Below are 20,453 nucleotides of genomic sequence, written 5' to 3' on the forward strand. Positions count from 1 at the left end.
CAAGAATCAGCATACGGTTCAAATGTTTATTTAGACTTGAAATTGCAGGTGAAACTAATTGGACAGAAAAATATTAAAATTTTAGTTATGAGAATTATAATAGTTTGCAGAGTTTACAGATCCAATGTTATATATATGCATGACTTGTATGGGCATTGTGAATGCAATTTTACCACTGTTGTATGAACAATAGTACGGAAGTAAAACAAATGCCTTTACAGATTTGGCTAACCAACACACATGCAGTAAATGTAAGTGTGCTTTCTTTGCGTGCACCGCCATAACAACCACGTCCGCAGCCCCATTGGAATTATGTTGTATGGTAGGCCTCCATCCAGCATCTACGGAGAAGGTTTAGATTTGGGAAATGCAGGGGTTAGGTTCGAAGACAGTGGTGTCAAAACAGGGCATCACATCAATGGACTTCTAATTGAAGAATCTTTTATAAGGTTCGAGAATTTTCTAGAATGTTCCAGAATTTTCTAAAACTTTCTAGAATGTTCAACAATGAGAGCACTAGACAACGACGATGAAACGAAACTGACCAATTTGTTTTCCTGTGGACTCTCCGGCCTTACTGAAAGAAGATTAGAACCTCATTAGCCCCATTTTTGATGTAGTGTCTTCACCCTGATATTGTGTGTGTAGATACTGAGCTCTAGGACCACTTTTGAACCTTGAAACATGCAGTCCTCGACACCGACTGCGGTCCATTTACCTGACAGCTGAGGCCAGTGTGACCATCATACTCCATTCCATCAGTAAATCCTTGAGTTATTATCCGACTATCGAACACAGAGCCACAGTCGGCTGGTCGTACTGACTTGCCAGAAGGATCTATTTCGTTATATTATTATTTGCAGTTACAGTCAATTAAATAAAGTAAATTATGCTATAGCAATTCAATTTGTTTGCAGTAGAAGTAAGTGTAGAATTTACAGTACTTTCCGCTGCATGAGTGATTTGAGAATTTGTGAAATCATAGAACTCTGTTGAAGTACATTGTCAGTATTGTTGCCTCAATCAATGTATTTAATGTCTTGCTCAACTTTTTTGAAGAGGGAAATGTTAAGACTCAATCCAGATACAGTGAGAGTAAGTGAAATGGAATGGAAAGAAGGCAGGGATAACTGGTCAGACGAGTGTACGGTAATACCAACAGCAGCGGAAAATGGTATACAGGGAGTAGGATTCGTTATGAATAGGAAGGCAGGGCAGAGCGTGCATCACTGTGAATAGTTCAATGATAGATTAGTTCTCATCACAACCGATAGTAAACTAACACCGACAGCCATACTTCAGCTACACGTTTCGACGATGCAAGCAGAAGATGAAGAGAAAGAGAAAGTATATGAGGAGTGGGTAAATCGGTACGTAATGAGAGAAGAAAATCTAATAGCGAAGGGACAGTGTGATGCGATTGTGGTCGAAGGATTCGTAGAAATGGGTTATAGACAGTATGGTCTTGGTAGTAGGAATGGAGGGGAGGATACTAATTGAATTCTGCATAAAATTTCAGCTAGTAGTAGCGAATACTCGGTTTAGTAAAGGAGGAGATATATTTAAAAAAACTCGGGGTGATACGGGAAGATTCCAGTTCGATTTATTCATGGCTAGGCAGAGACTCTGCAATCAGAGACTGGAAAGTAAGGCGTACCCAGGAGCAATTATAGATCACAACTTAGTAATGATGAAGAGCAGGTTGAAGTCTGAGAGACTAGGCAGGAAGAAACAATACAGGATTGGAAATACTAAGAAATGAAGAGATACGCTTGAAGGCCATTGATACTGCTATAATGAATAGCTCAGTATGCGGTTTAGCTGAAGAGGAAATGAAATCTCTAAGAAGGAAAATCACTTACGTTGGATTGAAAAATATAGGACAAAGAAGGTAGCTGCGAAGAAATATCCAGTTGATCGACGAGAGCACAAAAATTTTCAGGGAAATTCAGAAATACGAGTAAATTAGGAATGAATTAAATAAGAAGTGCAGGGAAGCTAAAGAGAAATGGCTGTGTGATAAGTATGAAAAAATCTAAAATGGAATGACTGTAAGAAGGACTGACTCAGCACATAGAAATTGAAGTCAAGGTCGGCAACAATAAGAGCGCAATCGGAATTCCACTGTTAAATCCAGGGGAGAGAGCGGATAGGTGGAACATAATTGAGGGTAAGGCTTGATTTGAAGAGTTCTATCTGAAAACTGGTTTATCAGCACAAATCTCCCTCTATGAGAGTCCGACGGACTGGCATGTATTGTAAGTGCGTCTTCAAAGAGTCAAGGAGGGATAGTCCACTGACTGACCCAGAGACTGTTATCGGAAATTTCATGTGGCGAAAGAGAGTAAATTGATTTATTTCAAGAGTCTACATAAAGTTTCCTGTAAAGATAGTACTTTAAGGATTGATCGGTGGGAGGATACGGAATGAAAAAGGCCTGATGAACTTATCTCCGAAAATGCATGGTTTCCATCCATAGAGACCATTTATAAAATTATACATTGTTACAGACACTGCTGTCTGATACGCGCTGTACCATGCAGCCACAGTTATGGGTTGAGATCCGGGGGAAGAGGAGGGCATGCAGCTTGAGCCCCTCGTCCGATCCATGGACCAGGGAGGACACGATTGAGATGCGTCCGGACGTCAACGGCGAAGTGGGCTGGACCACCGTCATGTAGCATCCACATAACCCTTGGAATCATGAATGGCACTTCTTCCCACGGGGGAGGCAAAGTCACCTGCAAGAAATGCCGATAGTTCCGGCCTGTTAGGTGACGAGGAAGGAAGACTGGTCCCAAAATACAGTCGCCAATTATCCCGGCCCACACATTCAGGCTGCAACGACGGCGATGATCCGCTGTCGACATACCACGGGGGGAGGGAGGGGGGGGGGTGTTGCATACTGTAGCATACTATCCCACAGACGACTGTTATGAAAGTTGAAGATATAACTCCGAGCAAATCTATGAACAGGATGGATGACACAAATTCTGGAATCGTGATTACCCGGTGACAAAACTGCTCCCGACGTAGAAAGTCTGTTGCTAGTAAGCCCTGTACACGCAGTAAGTGATAAGAGTAGTAACAATTGTCATGGAAAATTTTTGCACACGATCGTCTCGATTAGCCTGTACCGGAGGGCCAACTGCCTGGTACTGAAACGGCGGTCGCCTTCCACAGTGTTAATCACATTTTGCTCCAAGTCTGGTTTCTGAACTCTTCTGATACGTCCTTCATGATTTCTGCTTACTGAAACGACTCTGTCTCAGACGAACGGTGAAATACTGTTGCAAACATTGAATGCTGTCGTTGTTGTCGGCGGACATAGGTGTGCTGACACAACCTTGGTGTCCGTTCCCCGTTGCCTTTCTATAACTAAACAGCATGTCGGCAAGCTCTTGATTCGAATACGGAAGCATTGTGTACAACGCTGTATCACATTCACTACAAGGCGAATCAGCAAGAGAAGTGAATCCGACACAACATTACCAATGAATACGACAGGAGTGGGCGCTAGGGCATGACGTATGAGGAGCGGTACTATAGTCAAGGAGGAAACCACGCATACTGTAACTGGCTGCATATTACACTGCAGTCTCGGTAAGATAGCATGATTCTTCTTCTTCTTCTAGCATGGAAACCATGCATTTCCAGACGTAAGTTCATTAGACCTTTTTTGTTCCGTACCCTCTCATCGAACAACCCTTTGAGTTTGTACATGTTGGGAAAAATCCTCCTGTATATAGTTTCTAGTTGTCAGATTCTAATATAGTCGCTATTGACTTGGGCAATAAAAAATTGTCCGACTACTGTCAAACAATCAACATAGAAATGAAATGAGACAAAAGAGACATTCTTTTTATCGATTTATTTCGAGTTAAATTACACTTTTTCAGTATAAACAATATAACTTATTTTGTATAAAAAGTAAATAAGCTCGTTTTACTTTCTGAGTACATATTCCACGAGATGCGCTGTACCACTGAGTAGTGGTAGTAGTTTTTCACTACAGGAGAGGAGAAAACTGAAAGCACTTTTTCATGAAGAATAGAGTTCACTACAAAATACTAGTGATGTAGAAGAACAGAGTTGCTAAATGGCTTGTTGCAGCGAGTACTAGACATAGAAAGCATGTAGGAGTGGCTACTGTAAACGTATCTTGTGGAATGTGTCCTCTGAAACTCCTCTAGGACGTGTGGTCAGTGGCCGGGCTGTTCCGCTTTGTACTGTGCTGTGGTGGGGCCCCCTCAGTAGTGGTACCCGTCACTGCCGCTGCCGCTTCCGGCGCCACCAGCGCCGCCTCTGCCGTATCCGTAGCCGCCGGCTCCGCCAGCCGAGTAGGCAGTGAGCCCGGTTTCCTGGTACTCAATAGTAGGCCTGTATCCACCCTCGTCGGCCTCGTAGGAGACGATCTGCTTGCGGCCATCGGGCAGCAGCACGCGGTACTGGCCCTGAGCGCTCTCATACTGGCGGGCCTCCTCGTGGCCGAAGTCGGTCAGCGTGGCGGCGTCCTGCACTGAGTAGCTGAACTGGTAATTGGCCGGCTCCTGAAAAGACAGCAGGCGTGACTGCGGTACCCCACAGAACGTTTTGTGCAACACATTTGTGACTGTCTCCAAAATTTGTGATTACTGATGAATCTTAAAGGAATCTTGTAGATGCTTTTTCGTTCACGCTGGAATTTAGTGCTGCTAAACACAGATTTAAATCCATATGAATTTACTGTCTGTACTTCTTCTGAGGGAAGTGGAGCGGTGAATATGAAACGGTTGCTCTCGTTCGTACAACAACAGCCAGGGCTACGAGTTCTGATGTTCACCTGTAGATGGCAATGGCATCGTCTCCACGGTAGCAACTGATTTTAATATACCACAGTTCAGTCAAGTAGCACGAAATATTTGTGAATTATACACAGAAACTTGCCTCGTAAATCAGTCTACATATTAGCAAAAATATATCAGAATTCCTACTTTATTACCTGAGATTAGCCCAAACGTACAGAGAATATCGATAAGGGGACTTAAGTTACTTATGGGACCAAATTAGATGGCTCAGTGGTTAAGTCTTAGACTAGAATTTGCGTTCCCATCCTCGCCCAGTGAAGGCTTATCATTCTAACAAGTGAAGGTTTGGCTTTTGTATTATCATATTTAAAGCTATTACCTTGTAATATGGTTGTTACTGGACTACATAATTTATATTAATGAAGTACTTTAAACAGACAACATAATCTTATAGATATTGGTAATTCAGCTATACTCGTGAAAAGAGGTCTGCGGTATTTTCAAAATGATCTGAAATACATGTTGACTTCCCCTTTACTTTTATCTTACTTACGTGCCTCCAGATAAACCAGTACGGGCTACAACAGCTTTTCTTAGAAACTGTCTGAAGACGCACGCGTAGAATCTCTTGATAGAAAGAATGTCGGTGAGCCATTTCTGGACGTCGAGCAAAGGGCTCAGCCACAATATTGATGAACTAACCGCACTGTACTTATCGTGGACCGAACTGCAAGCCTCACAGACAAAGAGAACGGTTGCTGGAGAGGTGAGGCTCCACAGAAATATACGCTGCTTCTGAATCTCCTTACATTTCTCTGGCTCTGTGAGACATGCTTATTTGCTTGGGAACATAAAAAGAACACTCAAAATTTAACACTTCAGGCTGAAGACACTCCGACAAAGACATTAAGTGACAATGCAGCTAATGAGCGACTACTTTGCAAAGCGGGACGCCATGAAAAAGGAAAGGAGTAAAGACATTCTTACAGTTGAGATGTATAACTTATTATATGTGTTACAGTGTAATTAAGAAACCACTGTCATTTTCCATCTCCTGTGATACTCCTGCAGATTAATGCGTGGGAGGAATGAACGTCTATTTATAGTCCGTTATTTCATAATCACATGAGATAAATGTAGGACGACATAATATTTTAACTATCCTTGTAATTTCTTCTCTTTGCATTTTAACGGTAAGCACAGCACCTGTTTTTTTAGCGTATTCTACTGCAGTTGACTGCATGCCTCTCCATCGCTCTCACGTTGACAAAGCGAACCCATGACGAAACGCGCAACTACTTCCGGTATTTTCTCTATCAATCGTCGTAAAATCTCATGTTTTCGAGCGATAATTAAGGTAGCTCCGGAAATGAGTCACTGAATTTTAGAATTCTTCTAGTAAATTTCAGTCTGGTATATGTTATCCCCAATGACTAATTTTATATGTTCATGTCATCTTTGCTCTCTCCGTCCGCATACACTCCAGTTTTAAAGACTTTTTTGTTTCCTATGGTTAATCGCTAATGGTGTAATGAAACAAATGAATGTTTGCCTTCTACTTTCCTCGAATAGATCATGTTATAGTTGTTTCATTGAATGCACTATATCCGCACAGGCCGTTTAAATACACAGTGAATCGTAATCGTACCATGGAACTTCCTTGTGGTAGATACTAAAGTAATTCATTTTCTCTAAGCAAAGTATTTGGTAGGATGATTGAACATGGCAGTTGAAGACCACATGCCGAAACAGGATTATAACACATATCCCAGCCTTTCGAATCAAAGTCTGGCATACATTTCTAACTTGTCTTGTGCAATCAGTCTGTTTGTACTTTTTAAATTGACTTTCTGGACGTGCGCATCTAGCCGTCTCAACAGTGGTAGATACGACAGTGTGTTTCGAAAAATCAGAACATCCATTAGGGCCAAGCAATAGCACTCCGTCGTAAGGCCACGAGTGGCCTACCGGAACCATCCGACCGCCATGTCATCCTGAGTGGACGATGCGGATAGGAGGGGCGCGAGGTCAGCACACCGCTCTCCCGATCGTTATGATGGTATTCTTGACCGAAGCTGCTACTGTTCGTCGAGTAGCTCCTCAATTGGCATCACGAGGCTGAGTGAACCCCTAAAAATGGCAACAGCGCATGGCGGCCTGGATGGTCACCCGTCCAAGGGCCGACCACGCCCGACAGGGCTTTACTTCGGTGATCTCACGGGAAGCGGTGATTCCACTGCTGCAGGGCCGTTGCCGCCAAGCAATGTCCTTCTGCGAACTTAAGAAACAGCCTTACACTTGTCATATGAAGCCATGCAGGCGATTTTCTTTTCAGTTATGATGGTACGAAAATAATTGCCTCTCGATATCCAGCCCCTAAACAGAGAAAATTTCCAGTGTGGCCGGGAATCGAAATCGGACCCCTTCAGTTTGGAATTTGCGAGCTGACCACGCAGCTACCTAGACAGGCCACGCAATCACGTGTAAACGTCATTTAGTTTCTTTATCCATACCTGTACTTACTCGACAAATCCGGACAGTAGTGAAGATATAAGCAATTTTACGTTCTTCTTTTGCGCTAGTATATCGTTTACTTTAGTATTTTCATACAGTGAGATATGAGCAAACTCCGTGACACTGTATCACCACTAGACATAGTCGTTGACAGAATACGCGGCAAAACGATGGTTAACACTCTAACATAGACCCACTGTGGAACTGGTCTAGATTAACGTGGCATTAGGAAGGACAGTTAACTTCTGCAGCAACTGTTCAAAATTCTGACAGAGCTCTAACTTGTAGATACAACAGCAAAGTGTTTACCGCGCAACAAAACTCTACATTCAACTGACATGCGATAGGGCAGAAGCTGCACTTGCTACGAGTCACTTACAGCGAGTGCGTCTTCCTGGGCTCCGCCGCGGCCGTAGCCCGCAGCCCCCGGGACACCGTACTGCGTGGAGATCCCGCGGCCGGCAGCTCCCAGGCCACCGAAGCCGCCGGCAGCGCCAGGGGCGCCGTACTGGGTGGACAGCGCGCCAGCGCCTCCAGCCAGCAGGCCACCTGCTGCGGACGGAGCGCCGTACTGCGTGGAGATTCCCCTAGCTCCAGCTCCAGCCAGGCCGCCGCCGAACCCAGAGGCACCGCCCAGAGCTGAGGGCGCGCCGTACTGCGTGGAGATGCCGCGTGCTCCAGAGAGAGCACCCACCCCGAGGCCCCTGCCGCTGGCCAGCCCACCGAAAGCTGACGGAGCTCCGTACTGGCTGGAGATGCCGCCGGTGCGCCCGAAGACGCCACCAGCTCTGGAGATGCCTCCGAGTCCACCGAGACCACCAGCTCTGGAGATGCCTCCGAGGCCACCAGCTCTAGAGATGCCTCCGAGTCCACCGAAGCCTCCTGCGGCCGACGGGACGCCGTACTGCGTGGAGACACCGCCTACCCTCCCGAAGCCGGCAGAAGCCGCCGGTGCTCCGTACTGCGTGGACAGTCCACCGACTCCTCCGAAACGTCCCCCGGCCCCACCAGCGCCTGCAAAACGGATCACGTCAGTCACTTCCTGAATCCATCTTCTACACCAGCTGAAATGAAATGTCGCGTGTTGAGGGCCTCCCGGCAGGTAGATCTGATCGCCTAGTGCAAGTCTTTTGAGGTGACGCCACTTCGGCGACTTGCGCGCCGGTGAGGATGAAATGAACAACACAAACACCCAGTCCCTGAGCGGAGAAAATCTCCAACCCAGCCGGGAATCGAACCCGGGCCCCCCGGTATGACAAGTCAGCGCACAAAGCAATGAAGTTATTATTATTTATTAATCTAAACTCCGTCGGAACAGACCACGAAAGGACCAACGGTACTGACCGACCGCTGCGTAGATACGTAGAGGCATTTAGTCTTCACACTACTCTCCCGGTCGTTGTGAGATTCATGACTGGAGCCACTACTTCTCAGTCAAGTAGCTCCTCAACTGTCCTCACAAGGGGTGAATGCACCCCGCTTGCCAACAGCGCTGGACAAACCCGACCAGTCACCCATCCGAGTGCTAGCCAAGCCAGGCAGCGCTTAACATCAGTGATCAGATGGGAACCGGTGTTACCACTGTGGAAATTCCGTTGGCACATTATTGTTTATTTCTATTTATTTGTATATTTTTAACAATTACAGCCTATTATCCGAGAAGCCAAACTAGACCACAATAAAACGATACCACAATAAAGGCTTCAACCAGTTACGCAACTACTAATACTACTATTGGAACTAAACAATCTGTTCTCCTTTTGTTCGCTTACTTTGGTTTATTTAAACTGCTGTTCGTCTTTGACCACGAGTCAGGAAGTAATTTCCACAGTATATTTGCAGACCATGTTTACTGCACATGTAACTACCGTAGTCATTTTCTACGGCTGGAAAACATTTCCACTACCTGTCTGGCACACATTTCGGTGATTCTTCACTTATTTTATATATGTTTCACCTTGGGGGCCATCTGAAGGTTACGTTATTCTTGAAAAAATAAGTTTGTCAAGATGGCTCGTATTTATTTTTATCGCTATTACCGGTTACGAAAGATCTACGCTGTCATCATGGGACGAGAATAGATCTTGACGATGACTTCACTTAACAAGAGTCTAAGTGTAGCCAACATTGTAGCGCCTGATAGTGGCTTAAGACTAAATCATGGTACGGCGGATGTATCATTCGTTCATCTGTCTTTTGAGTTTGTGTGGATACTGTACGAAGCATACGAAACATGACCGGTCAGGTTAAGGTATCACATTTTTTGTATCCCTGTCATTTCGAAGAAATTCATATGTTCTACTGCCTGTGCGTGAAGTGTCCCACTCATTTTACCACAGCTGCAATATGCTATTTTTTATTTATTTTTTCGTATTTGCCTCAGTTCCAAGTACACTTCGAACTTCCATTTCATTGCCTTTCTTTAACCAATTAAGTTCTTCCCTTTTTCTGATTTCCAAGTCCAATGGACATATTGGTAGATTTTCTAAAGGGCATCAAACGGGTTAATGCAGTAGGCGCCCGTTAATCTCAGCACCACTCTTCGTTAACGTATTGCAGTTCCTTTCTACGCATTGAGCATCTTCTGGGCGGGATGTCTGAAGCGAGATTAGAATCTGACGTTTTGTTGACAGCGAGGAAAAGTTGGCCAAGGATTCATAAGAATGTCAGTTGTGATCTATTCAGTCACTGACAGATACTGTGGGAAACGTCAACAGCGTCAGAATTCGAAACCCTCCCCTTAATAAGATCAGCGGAGAGTCTGAATCTTTCGGCCGTATCTCTTGCACAGAACATAACACGGATAAAATTGTGGAAACGTTTCTGAATAAAAAAGCCCTGTCGTGGTGCGCTATTAACTGATCCAGAAGGAAGTAAAATTCAGGGACTGATGATAAAGAGGAATCGTCCGAAAGGTTCTGGATGAGTGCAGTGACAAACGATGAAAATCAGTGCTGTGAAGAAGGTCGCGTTAGACCGCACCCGCTGGTCGCAGTGTCCGTGGAGCAACTTACCGAAGGCTCCTCCCATGGCCGGGGCTCCGTAGCGTGCGGAGGGCGACGGTGGCAGGTACTGCCGGTCCACGGGGGCCTCAGCCACCGCAGCCGACACGATGGCGGCCAGCACCATGAACACGGTCTGCAACCGAAAAGTGAGCACATCTTAGCAACAGCTTGTTACCAGGCTCCCCTTGCTCACAACAGACCAGACAACGGTGAACAATTTTTACTGGTGTTTCATCCATTCTATCCCGTATGGATGAGGGTTGGGCTGTCACAGATATAATACTCCGCTCTTCAGCTAGGAGTACTTATAAAGAGATGACAAGGATGACAGAAAAATTAAAATAGGAGGCCCGTTTACCTTGTAAGGTAAAAAGATTAATGACAGTCAGCTAAAAGGATGAAAAATATATACAATTTAAAAACGGGGTTGTGATGAGGTGATATGAAAAAACGCTGGAGCACTGCACTTTCACTCAACATCTGAGGGACCTGCACTGGGTGAAAAAGATTCTTGGAGGAGAGAGGTTGGGAGCAGCGAGTAAGGAGATAGGGGTTTGTTAGATGGGGAAACTATGGAGATGACAAGTAGTCGGTGAAGCAGGTAGTGGGGATACAGAAGGTGGAATGGACAGAGGGTCAGGAGGAGTAATGGGCTGTGGGGAGCTTGGTGGTACAAGAAGAAAGAGATAGAGTGGGAGTAGAGGGAAATAGAGAGGAGCCCTGATGTGGAATGGGATAGGTGGAGAAGGTTTAAGGCAGATAGATGGGATAAATATTGGGGCTGATCTCATTGCTCGGGAGAGTGAGTTGGTTGAAGTTGCTGTTGAGACAGGATATGGAATGTGTGTAGGTGTAGGCCTGGAGGGTTGTGTTTGTGAAGGCGCGGCAGCATACCAAGGTTGGTGATCAAAGGCGAGACAATGGGGTTATCAGAATCTCGTTTATGGATAGTATAGGAGATGAGGAGTTACGCAGTGTTGTTGAGGAGGGACGGAAATTTTCTAAGATGGTAGAGGATCCATATGGGCAAAAATAAACGGATGTGGAAAGCGTGGTGGAGTAAATGGCGTATGGTGAAACATGTAGTTCCATCATTTTGGAAATGAAGGACCAACAACTTTGATTTCATAATTCTTTATTTAAATTTCTGTCACAGTTGCGTGTATTTTATACTGGTAGACAGTGTTGATCGTAGCCATTCATTTTCAAGCCAGACCTGCACTAAAAGTTCTTATGAAAGGAAAATTCCACCGATGCACAGTCATATAGGTGACCTTATTACATGTGTGACGTCTTCAACAAGTGAAATTGCGCTGAATGCTTGTACGACAAACAAATATACAGGAAATCAACATGTGTTGCTAATTTTCTGCCTATCCAACACATGGAAGGAATACAGCGACACCTATTGTCTTTCTGTAATCTTGTTTGTGGTTCAGTGCAGTTTCGTATGTTGAGTGTATAGCTCATGTAATACGAACATTCTGTATCTCTTGCATGGCTGTGCTTTCTTGTGTGAACATTACATTTTGCTCTGATAAGCATTTTTAGTACGTATCAGGTTTTCAAAAACGAACAGCTATGTTCGAAACTACTCACCATTATAAATTATACGCAACTGTGAAAGAAGTTTCAATAAAGAAAAGCTGTGATACTTCCATTGTCGCAATACGCTGAAGAAGGGGTTCACTTCATTGGGCGTATACAGGCTCTCTGAAGATGAAACTACTCGTCGCTACGGGGAAAATTCGCTGGTGAAACACGGTATACTTGTTTTTTGGGTTATCAGCTTTCTTGAATAATTGCTTCAGGAAGGTCCTGCGCGTCAGTTTGTATTCAGTCATCATCAAGAGATGCACTGCCTTCCGATGCACAAAGCTGTCATCATACGTCCCGTAAGAAACTAGTTTTAAAAACGCTGATAGACGATGTTAAAACTTTCTACATCTACATCTACTTTTATACTTCGCAAGCCACCCAACGGTGTGTGGCGGAGGGCATTTTGCGTGCCACTGTCATTACCTCCCTTTTCTGTTCCAGTCGCGTATGGTTCGCGGGAAGAACGACTGTCTGAAAGACTCCGTGCGCGCTCGAATCTCTCTAATTTTACATTCGTGATCTCCTCGGGAGGTATAAGTAGGGGGAAGCAATATATTCGATACCTCATCCAGAAACGCACCTTCTCTAAACCTGGCGAGCAAGCTACACCGCGATGCAGAGCGCCTCTCTTGCAGAGTCTGCCACTTGAGTTTGCTAAACATCTCCGTAACGCTGTCACGGCTACCAAATAACCCTGTGACGAATCGCGCCGCTCGTCTTTGGATCTTCTCTATCTCCTCCGTCAACCCGATCTGGTACGGATTCCACACTGATGAGCAATACTCAAGTATAGGTCGAACGAGTGTTTTGTAAGCCACCTCCTTTGTTGATGGACTACATTTTCTAAGAACTCTCCCAATGAATCTCAACCTGGTACCCGCCTTACCAATAATTAATTTTATATGATCATTCCACTTCAAATCGTTCCGCACGTACACTCCCAGATATTTTACAGAAGTAACTGCTACCAGTGTTTGTTCCACTATCATATAATCATACAATAAAGGATCCTTCTTTCTATGTATTCGCAATACATTACATTTGTCTATGTTATGGGTCAGTTGCCACTCCCTGCACCAAGTGCCTATCCGCTGCAGATCTTCCTGCATTTCGCTACAATTTTCTAATGCTGCAACTTCTCTGTATACTACAGCATCATCCGCGAAAAGCCGCATGGAACTTCCGACACTATCTACTAGGTCATTTATACATACTGTGAAAAGCAATGGTCCCATAACACTCCCCTGTGGCACGCCAGAGGTTACTTTAACGTCTGTAGACGTCTCTTCATTGATAACAACATGCTGTGTTCTATTTTCTAAAAGCTCTTCAATCCAGCCACACAGCTGGTCTGATATTCCGTAGGCTCTTACTTTGTATATCAGGCGACAGTGCGGAACTGTGTCGAACGCCTTCCGGAAGTCAAGGAAAACAGCATCTACCTGGGCGCCTGTAGCTAATATTTTCTGGGTCTCATGAACAAATAAAGCGAGTTGAGTCTCACACGATCGCTGTTTCCGGAATCCATGTTGATTCCTACAAAGTAGATTCTGGGTTTCCAAAAGCGACATGATACGCGAGCAAAAAAAATGTTCTAAAATTATGCAACAGACCGACGTCAGAGATATAGGTCTATAGTTTTGCGCATCTGCTCGACGACCCTTCTTGAAGACTGGGACTACCTGTGCTCTTTTCCAATCATTTGGAACCTTCCGTTCCTCTAGAGACTTGCGGTACACAGCTGTTAGAAGGGGGACAAGTTTTTTCGCGTACTCTGTGTAGAATCGAATTGGTATCCCGTCAGGTCCAGTGGACTTTCCTCTATTGAGTGATTCCAGTTGCTTTTCTATTCCTTAGACACTTATTTCGATGTCAGCCATTTTTTCGTTTGTGCGAGGATTTATAGAAGGAACTGCAGTGCGGTCTTCCTCTGTGAAATATCTTTGGAAAAAGGTGTTTAGTATTTCAGCTTTACGCGTGTCATCCTCTGTTTCAATGCCATCATCATTCCGGATGTCTGGATATGCTGTTTCGAGCCACTTACTGATTTAACGCAAGACCAGAAACTCCGAGGATTTTCTGTCAAGTTGGTACATAGAATTTTACTTTCGAATTCACTGAACGCTTCACGCATAGCCCTCCTTACGCTAACTTTGACGTCTTTTAGCTTCTGTTTGTCTGAGAGGTTTTGGCTGCGTTTAGACTTGGAGTGAAGCTCTCTTTGCTTTTGCAGTAGTTTCCTAACTTTGTTGTTGAACCACGGTGGGTTTTTCCCGTCCCTCACAGTTTTACTCGGCACGTACCTGTCTAAAACGCATTTTACGATTGCTTTGAACGTTTTCCATAAACACTCAACATTGTCATTGTCGGAACAGAAATTTTGTTTTGATCTGTTAGGTAGTCTGAAATCTGCCTTCTATTACTCTTGCTAAACAGATAAACCTTCCTCCCTTTTTTTATATTGCTATTAACCTCCATATTCAGGGATGCTGCAACGGCCTTATGATCACTGATTCCCTGTTCTGCACTTACAGAGTCGAAAAGTTCGGGTTTTTGTTATCAGTAGGTCCAAGATGTTATCTCCACGAGTCGGTTCTCCGTTTAATTGCTCGAGGTAATTTTCGGATAGTGCACTCAGTGTAATGTCACTCGATGCTCTGTCCCTACCACCTGTCCTAAACATCTGGGTGTCCCAGTCTATATCTGGTAAATTGAAATCTCCACCTAAGACTATAACATGCTGAGAAAATTTATGTGAAATGTATTCCAAATTTTCTCTCACTTGTTCTGCCACTAATGCTGCTGAGTCGGGAGGTCGGTAAAGGAGCCAACTATTAACCTAGCTCGGTTGTTGAGCGTAACCTCCACCCATAATAATTCACAGGAACTATCCACTTCTACTTCACTACAGGATAAACTACTACTAACAGCGACAAACACGCCACCACCGGTTGCATGCAATCTATCCTTTCTAAACACCGTCTGTGCCTTTGTAAAAATTTCGGCATAATTTATCTCTGGCTGAAGCCAGATTTCTGTACCTATAACGATTTCAGCTTCGGTGCTTTCAACAGCGCTTGAAGTTCCGGTACTTTACCGATGCAGCTCCGACAGTTTACAATCACAATACCGATTGCTGCTTGGCCCCGGCATGTTCTGACTTTGCCCTGCACCCTTTGAGGCTGCTGCCCTATCTGTACTTGCCCGAGGCCATCTAACCTAAAAAACCGCCCAGTCCACGCCACCCTTGCTACCCGTGCAGCCGCTTGCTGCGTGTAGTGGACTCCTGACCTATCCAGTGGAACCCGAAACCCTACCACCCTATGGCGCAAGTCGAGGAATCTGCAGCCCACACGGACGCAGAATCGTCTCAGCCTGTGATTCAGACCCTCCACTCGGCTCTGTATCAAAGGTCCCTAGTCAGTCCTATCGACGATGCTGCAGATGGTGAGCTCTGCTTTCATCCCGCTAGCGAGACTGGCAGTCTTCACCAAATCAGATAGCCGCCGGAAGCCAAAGAGGATTTCCTCCGATCCATAGCGACACACATCATTGGTGCCGACATGAGCGACCACCTGCAGATGGGTGCACCCTGTACCCTCCATGGCATCCGGAAGGACCCTTTCCACATCTGGAATGACTCCCCCCGGTATGCACACGGCGTGCACATTGGTTTTCTTCCCCTCTCTTGCTGCCAAATCCCTAAGGGGCCCGATTACGCACCTGACGTTGGAGCTCCCAACTACCAGTAAACCCACCCTCTGCGCCCGCCCGGATCTTGCAGACTGAGGGGCAACCTCTGGAACAGGACAAGCAGCCATGTCCGGCCGAAGATCAGTATCAGCCTGAGACAGAGCCTGAAACCGGTTCGTCAGACAAACTGGAGAGGCCTTCCGCTCAGCCCTCCGGAATGTCTATCGCCCCCTGCCACACCCCTAAACGACCTCCCACTCTATCACAGGTGAGGGGTCAGCCTCAGTGTGGGCAATATCCCGGGCAGCCACAGTCGTAGTCCGATCTGGGGATGCGTGGGACGAGCTGGCCGTCCCCGACAAACCCCAATCCGGAACCTCACAGTGATGCCCATTGGCAACAGCCTCAAGCTGTGTGACCGAAGCCAACACTGCCTGAAGCTGGGAGCGAAGGGATGCCAACTCAGCCTGCATCCGAACACAGCAGTTGCAGTCCCTATCCATGCCAAAAACTGTTGTGCAAAGAACGTCTGAAATAATCTACAGAGAGCACAAACAATTCGACACAAAATTTAAACGGTTATTAAAATGCAAGATTGCCTAGTAAATGCAGTAATGCTGCAACTCGCGCACTGCTGACAAACTGCTCGGCAGCGGAAGGAGACTACGCGATTTTACACTATTCAGGTACTAAAACGCGATGCTACAACTCTCAAATACCATAATAGGCCAGAAATTTATGAATTAAACGATGCAAATACCGAAAACACGCAAAGAAATTAAGAATTAAACTATGTAACAAATAAGTGAGCTAAGAGTATACGACTTGCTGCTGCAGCTGCTTATCCAACGGCGGCAGGGAGCACACTGGCTGTGACCAACCGACACTGGCCGTTCAAAACATAAACAGGAACCTGGACTCGAGATCAGGTATCTAAAAAACACTTTCCGTAAGAAGAGCTAAAGCGATCAATTTGTTAAGTTAGTCATTTCTAGCAAACGAAACCTCAATGATTCTCAGTCTCGTGAAGGTGATTAGTTCATAGCATGTCTTCCTTTCTACAACAAATCAAATGAGCACGGTCCTGGGCAGACGCGACATTCAAACAATTTGCCGATCACTCAAGAGAAATAAACAGATGTTTCACTCAGTAAAAGATAGCCTTTGTGTCTGTGCTTCTTATGAATGTGATACCAGTTATACTGGTCACTTGACACGAACAATATAGAACGCTACACAGAGTACCTGCGTCATACTACATAACGCAATTTTGACAAATCTGTTGCTGTCGAACACAAGCTCACAACACGATTGTGTCTGATGAAACGGAACTATTATCCCATGCATCTGCCTATTTGGATCCTGTCACCAAGGAAGCCGTTGAGATCACAATGATAACAACGGCGAGACATTGGCTTACAGTCTTAATGGTGCTTTAGAACGGAAAAGGCAACAGGGAAATCAGCTGAGCCAGCCGTCAACCAAAACCACCATAGCTTCCAATGATTTCCAGTCATAGCCATCGACTTAATATCTGGTATCATATGGAAGTTCTGTGACTTCGAGACGTCTCCGTAACATACTTCGGCCAACTAAATGAAGTTCCCAACGTCCAACAGAAGTCTCATGATGACAGCGACGGAGGAACTCGTCGAAAGCTCGAGGCTAAATATAAACTGACGTGGCACGAACTCCGTCAAGCATTTATTGGGCGGACATCATATGACAAAATTGCATTTTTTGTCTTACATTTTACTATACATCCGCCTAGAAGGATTTAAGCTAGCGAGCATCTTCAAAAATTCTTCAATTTAAAAATTTGATGGTACGCTACTAGTACGTTGGATACATCAAAAAATAGTTCAGTGGAACACCTTAAGCGACGGACGAAGAAAGACTGAAAGCTATAAGGATACGTGGGTAATACAGCAGCCTTTGAACCGCAACGTTCCCTGTTAATAAAACTGAATGATCAATGTAACTTGTACTTTTTTGTGTTGTCAGTTAACGGTACATTGACAAGCTTTTGGCAGATGAAGATGTTTTCGTGGTATTATGTTTCTACATTACGTAACATTTTTTCCGATTGACTTTGTAATCAGGAATTTCTTTTATACATATATTTGATATGCGTAATATGTTTCTGTGTTATCACTGCTGTATATGTAGCAGCGATACATGATCTGCCAGATTCTTTTTCAGGCATGTGCGCTATGCGGAAGGATTGCAGGATATTTTGAATGAAAAGTGCAGTTTACTGGGCACATAGTAGTGGGCCAAAATCAGACGAAAGAAAGATGGAATATATGTGTAAACACTGACAGAGGAGAATCACGAATGAGAGTAGCGAGGAACTCTACATTAAATACCGGGACCACGTAGTAGTAGAAGTAATTGTGCTACATTGGAAGCAAGGAGATCCAAAGAACATGAGAAGTTGACTAGCAAAGGCAAAGAGGATATTCCTGCCCGAAACAAATCTACTATTATCACATAAGGGCTTTAAGCTGCAGAAGAAATTTCTGAGAATGTACATCTGGAGCAGAGCACCTTAGTAAATGAACCACAGACAATGGGAAAACCCGAAGAGGATCAAAGGTATTGAGATTTGGTGTAGAAAAAAAATCTGCAAATGATACGGACTAATAACAAATGAGGAGATTCTCCGCACATTGGTGAGTAAAACGGGCTGGGTGATGGGGCCTGTTTTGAGACATCACTTCGATTGAACTGGAGGGAACCTTAAAGAAGGAATCGTAAAGATGGAACCGTAATACACTAAAAACTGTAGCGGCATATGGAGATTCGAATAAAAGATTTAACGGTGGACGTTAAGTGTAAGATTTAAGCTTAGATGAATAAACTGGCACTGGAGAAGGGCCCGCTCCGGGCCGCATCAAACCAGTCAGGAGACTCGTGACTCTACAAATGAACAGTTCAAATAAAACACAAGCGTGTATCAAATTAGGTGTACCGCTGTGGACAGAGTAACAGTTATGTCGATTAAGGATGTCCCGATAGCTGGCACGAATAATTCTAATGCGAAACCCATCTCGCGTTTGATTTGGCAAATAGCGCCAGCTGTTCCTGTAACGTCCCGTTCCTGCGAAAAAACTACCCGTAGCGAAGAACAAAGACCTATACTCGGGAATCCGTGGGCAGGTAACCGGCACTCAGACATTGCAAATCCCAGCAGATTGCTGGATGCTTACCTTCATGATGAGCTCAGAGAGGTGTAAACGGCGAGAGGATGGAAGTGGATGTGATGATTCTGCCGGCTGCGGACGGCGTATTTATACTGGCCGGTGGCCCCACTCGCGGCGTGGTGGTCTTTTTGCGTTGATTGCGCGCGTTCCAGTTGCACCAGTTGTGAGGGACGGACGCGCGCCGATGATGGGCAGCGTGCATTGCGCCAGACACTTTCACGGCGAGCGCGGCGGAGCCACACCTCCGCGCGGCTTGCCTTCGCCCTCGCCGCGGACCACTCCGAGTGGCTCTTCGCAACCCCGAGGTCACCTCGCCGCCTAATACGGCGCGCTGCTCCCGGCAACTTTACGACCGTTTCGTCCGTGTCGCTGTTGCGGCTACTGTGTGCTCACGAAACAGAGGAGGCCCACTAGCCCCGACAAAGTAGTCAAAAATGTTCAAAAGGCTCTGAGCACTATGGTACTTAACTTCTGAGGTCACCAGTCCCCTAGAACTTAGAACTACTTGAACCTAACTAACCTAAGGACACCACATACATTCATGCCCGAGGCAGTATTCGAACCTGCGACCGTAGCAGTCTCGCGGTTCCGGACTGAAGCGTGTAGAACAGCTCGGTCTCAACGGCCGTCTGAAGCCATCAGATCGTGTGAAGAGGTAGTAATGAAGTTTTAATCATCACTTCTACTAAAGAAGGTGTAGCTTAACTTTTTGTTAATAAGTTTCCTTTAATTCACGTCTATGGTCACAAACTTCTTTTGTTAACAGGATACCGGTTTCGGTCTTTAATGACCATCATCAGATCTGCAGAAAAAATGGGAAAAACACTCGCAAACCGTCTACAGCGTAAGAACAATTGATAGACCATAATGAAAACTAGTACTGACAAAATTTACATTTGTGCGCTTTAAATACGAAGAGGCATACCTGTTTCATAAAAACGAAGTCCTAATGTACTGCAGCCATAGTGGTATCGTCAAATGTTAAATGCGGAATCAGCACCAGCATCGTCAAATACACTACTGGCCATTCAAATTCCTACACCACGAAGATGACGTGCTACAGACAGGAAATTTAACCGACAGGAAGAAGATGCTGTGATATGTAAACGATTAGCTTTTCAGAGCATTCACTTAGGTTGGCGACGGTGGCGCCACTTACAATGTGCTGACATGAGGAAAGTTTACAACCGATTTCTTATACACAAACAGTAGTTGACCGGCGTCGCCTGCTGAAACGTTGTTGTGATGCCTCGTGTAAGGAGGAGAAATGCGTACCATCACGTTTCAGACATTGATAAAGGTCGGATTGTAGCGTATCGCGATTGCGGTTTATCGCATCGCGACATTGCTCCTCCCGTTGGTCGAGATCCAATGACTGTTAGCAGGATATGGAATCGGTGGGTTCAGGAGGGTAATGTGGAACGCCGTGCTGGATCCCAACGGCCTCGTATCACTTGCACTCGAGATGACAGGCATCTTATCCGCATGGCTGTAACGGATCGTGCAGCCACGTCTCGATCCCTGAGTCAACAGATGGTGGCGTTTGCAAGACAACAATCATCTGCACGAATATTTCGACAACGTTTGCCACAGCATGGACTATCAGCTCGGAGACTATGGCTGCGGTTACCCTTGACGCTGCATCACAG

General features: G+C 45.3%; 1 protein-coding gene across 1 annotated transcript; it reads right to left on the reverse strand.

Moving 5' to 3' along the window:
- Positions 1-3,856: 3,856 nt before the first annotated feature.
- On the reverse strand, positions 3,857-18,858 carry LOC124615824 (pro-resilin-like). The gene is made up of 4 exons (XM_047143964.1): positions 18,811-18,858; positions 10,316-10,439; positions 7,681-8,315; positions 3,857-4,550 (listed from the first exon to the last, which is right to left on the reverse strand). The coding sequence occupies exons 1-4, from the start codon at positions 18,814-18,816 to the stop codon at positions 4,251-4,253; spliced, it is 1,065 nt and encodes a 354-aa protein (XP_046999920.1). The 5' UTR covers positions 18,817-18,858; the 3' UTR covers positions 3,857-4,250.
- Positions 18,859-20,453: the final 1,595 nt, after the last annotated feature.

The sequence above is a fragment of the Schistocerca americana genome, chromosome 5 (genome assembly GCF_021461395.2).
Source record: "Schistocerca americana isolate TAMUIC-IGC-003095 chromosome 5, iqSchAmer2.1, whole genome shotgun sequence".
Classification (NCBI taxonomy): Eukaryota; Metazoa; Arthropoda; class Insecta; order Orthoptera; family Acrididae; genus Schistocerca; species Schistocerca americana.

Bases quoted from the DNA above. Each gene is read 5' to 3' on its own strand.
- LOC124615824 (XM_047143964.1), bottom strand. The intron at 8,316-10,315 runs GTAAGTTGCTCC...TCCGTTTTGCAG, and splicing joins GGCCATGGGAGGAGCCTTCG to GCGCTGGTGGGGCCGGGGGA. The intron at 4,551-7,680 runs GTAAGTGACTCG...CTGTCTTTTCAG, and splicing joins CCCAGGAAGACGCACTCGCT to GAGCCGGCCAATTACCAGTT.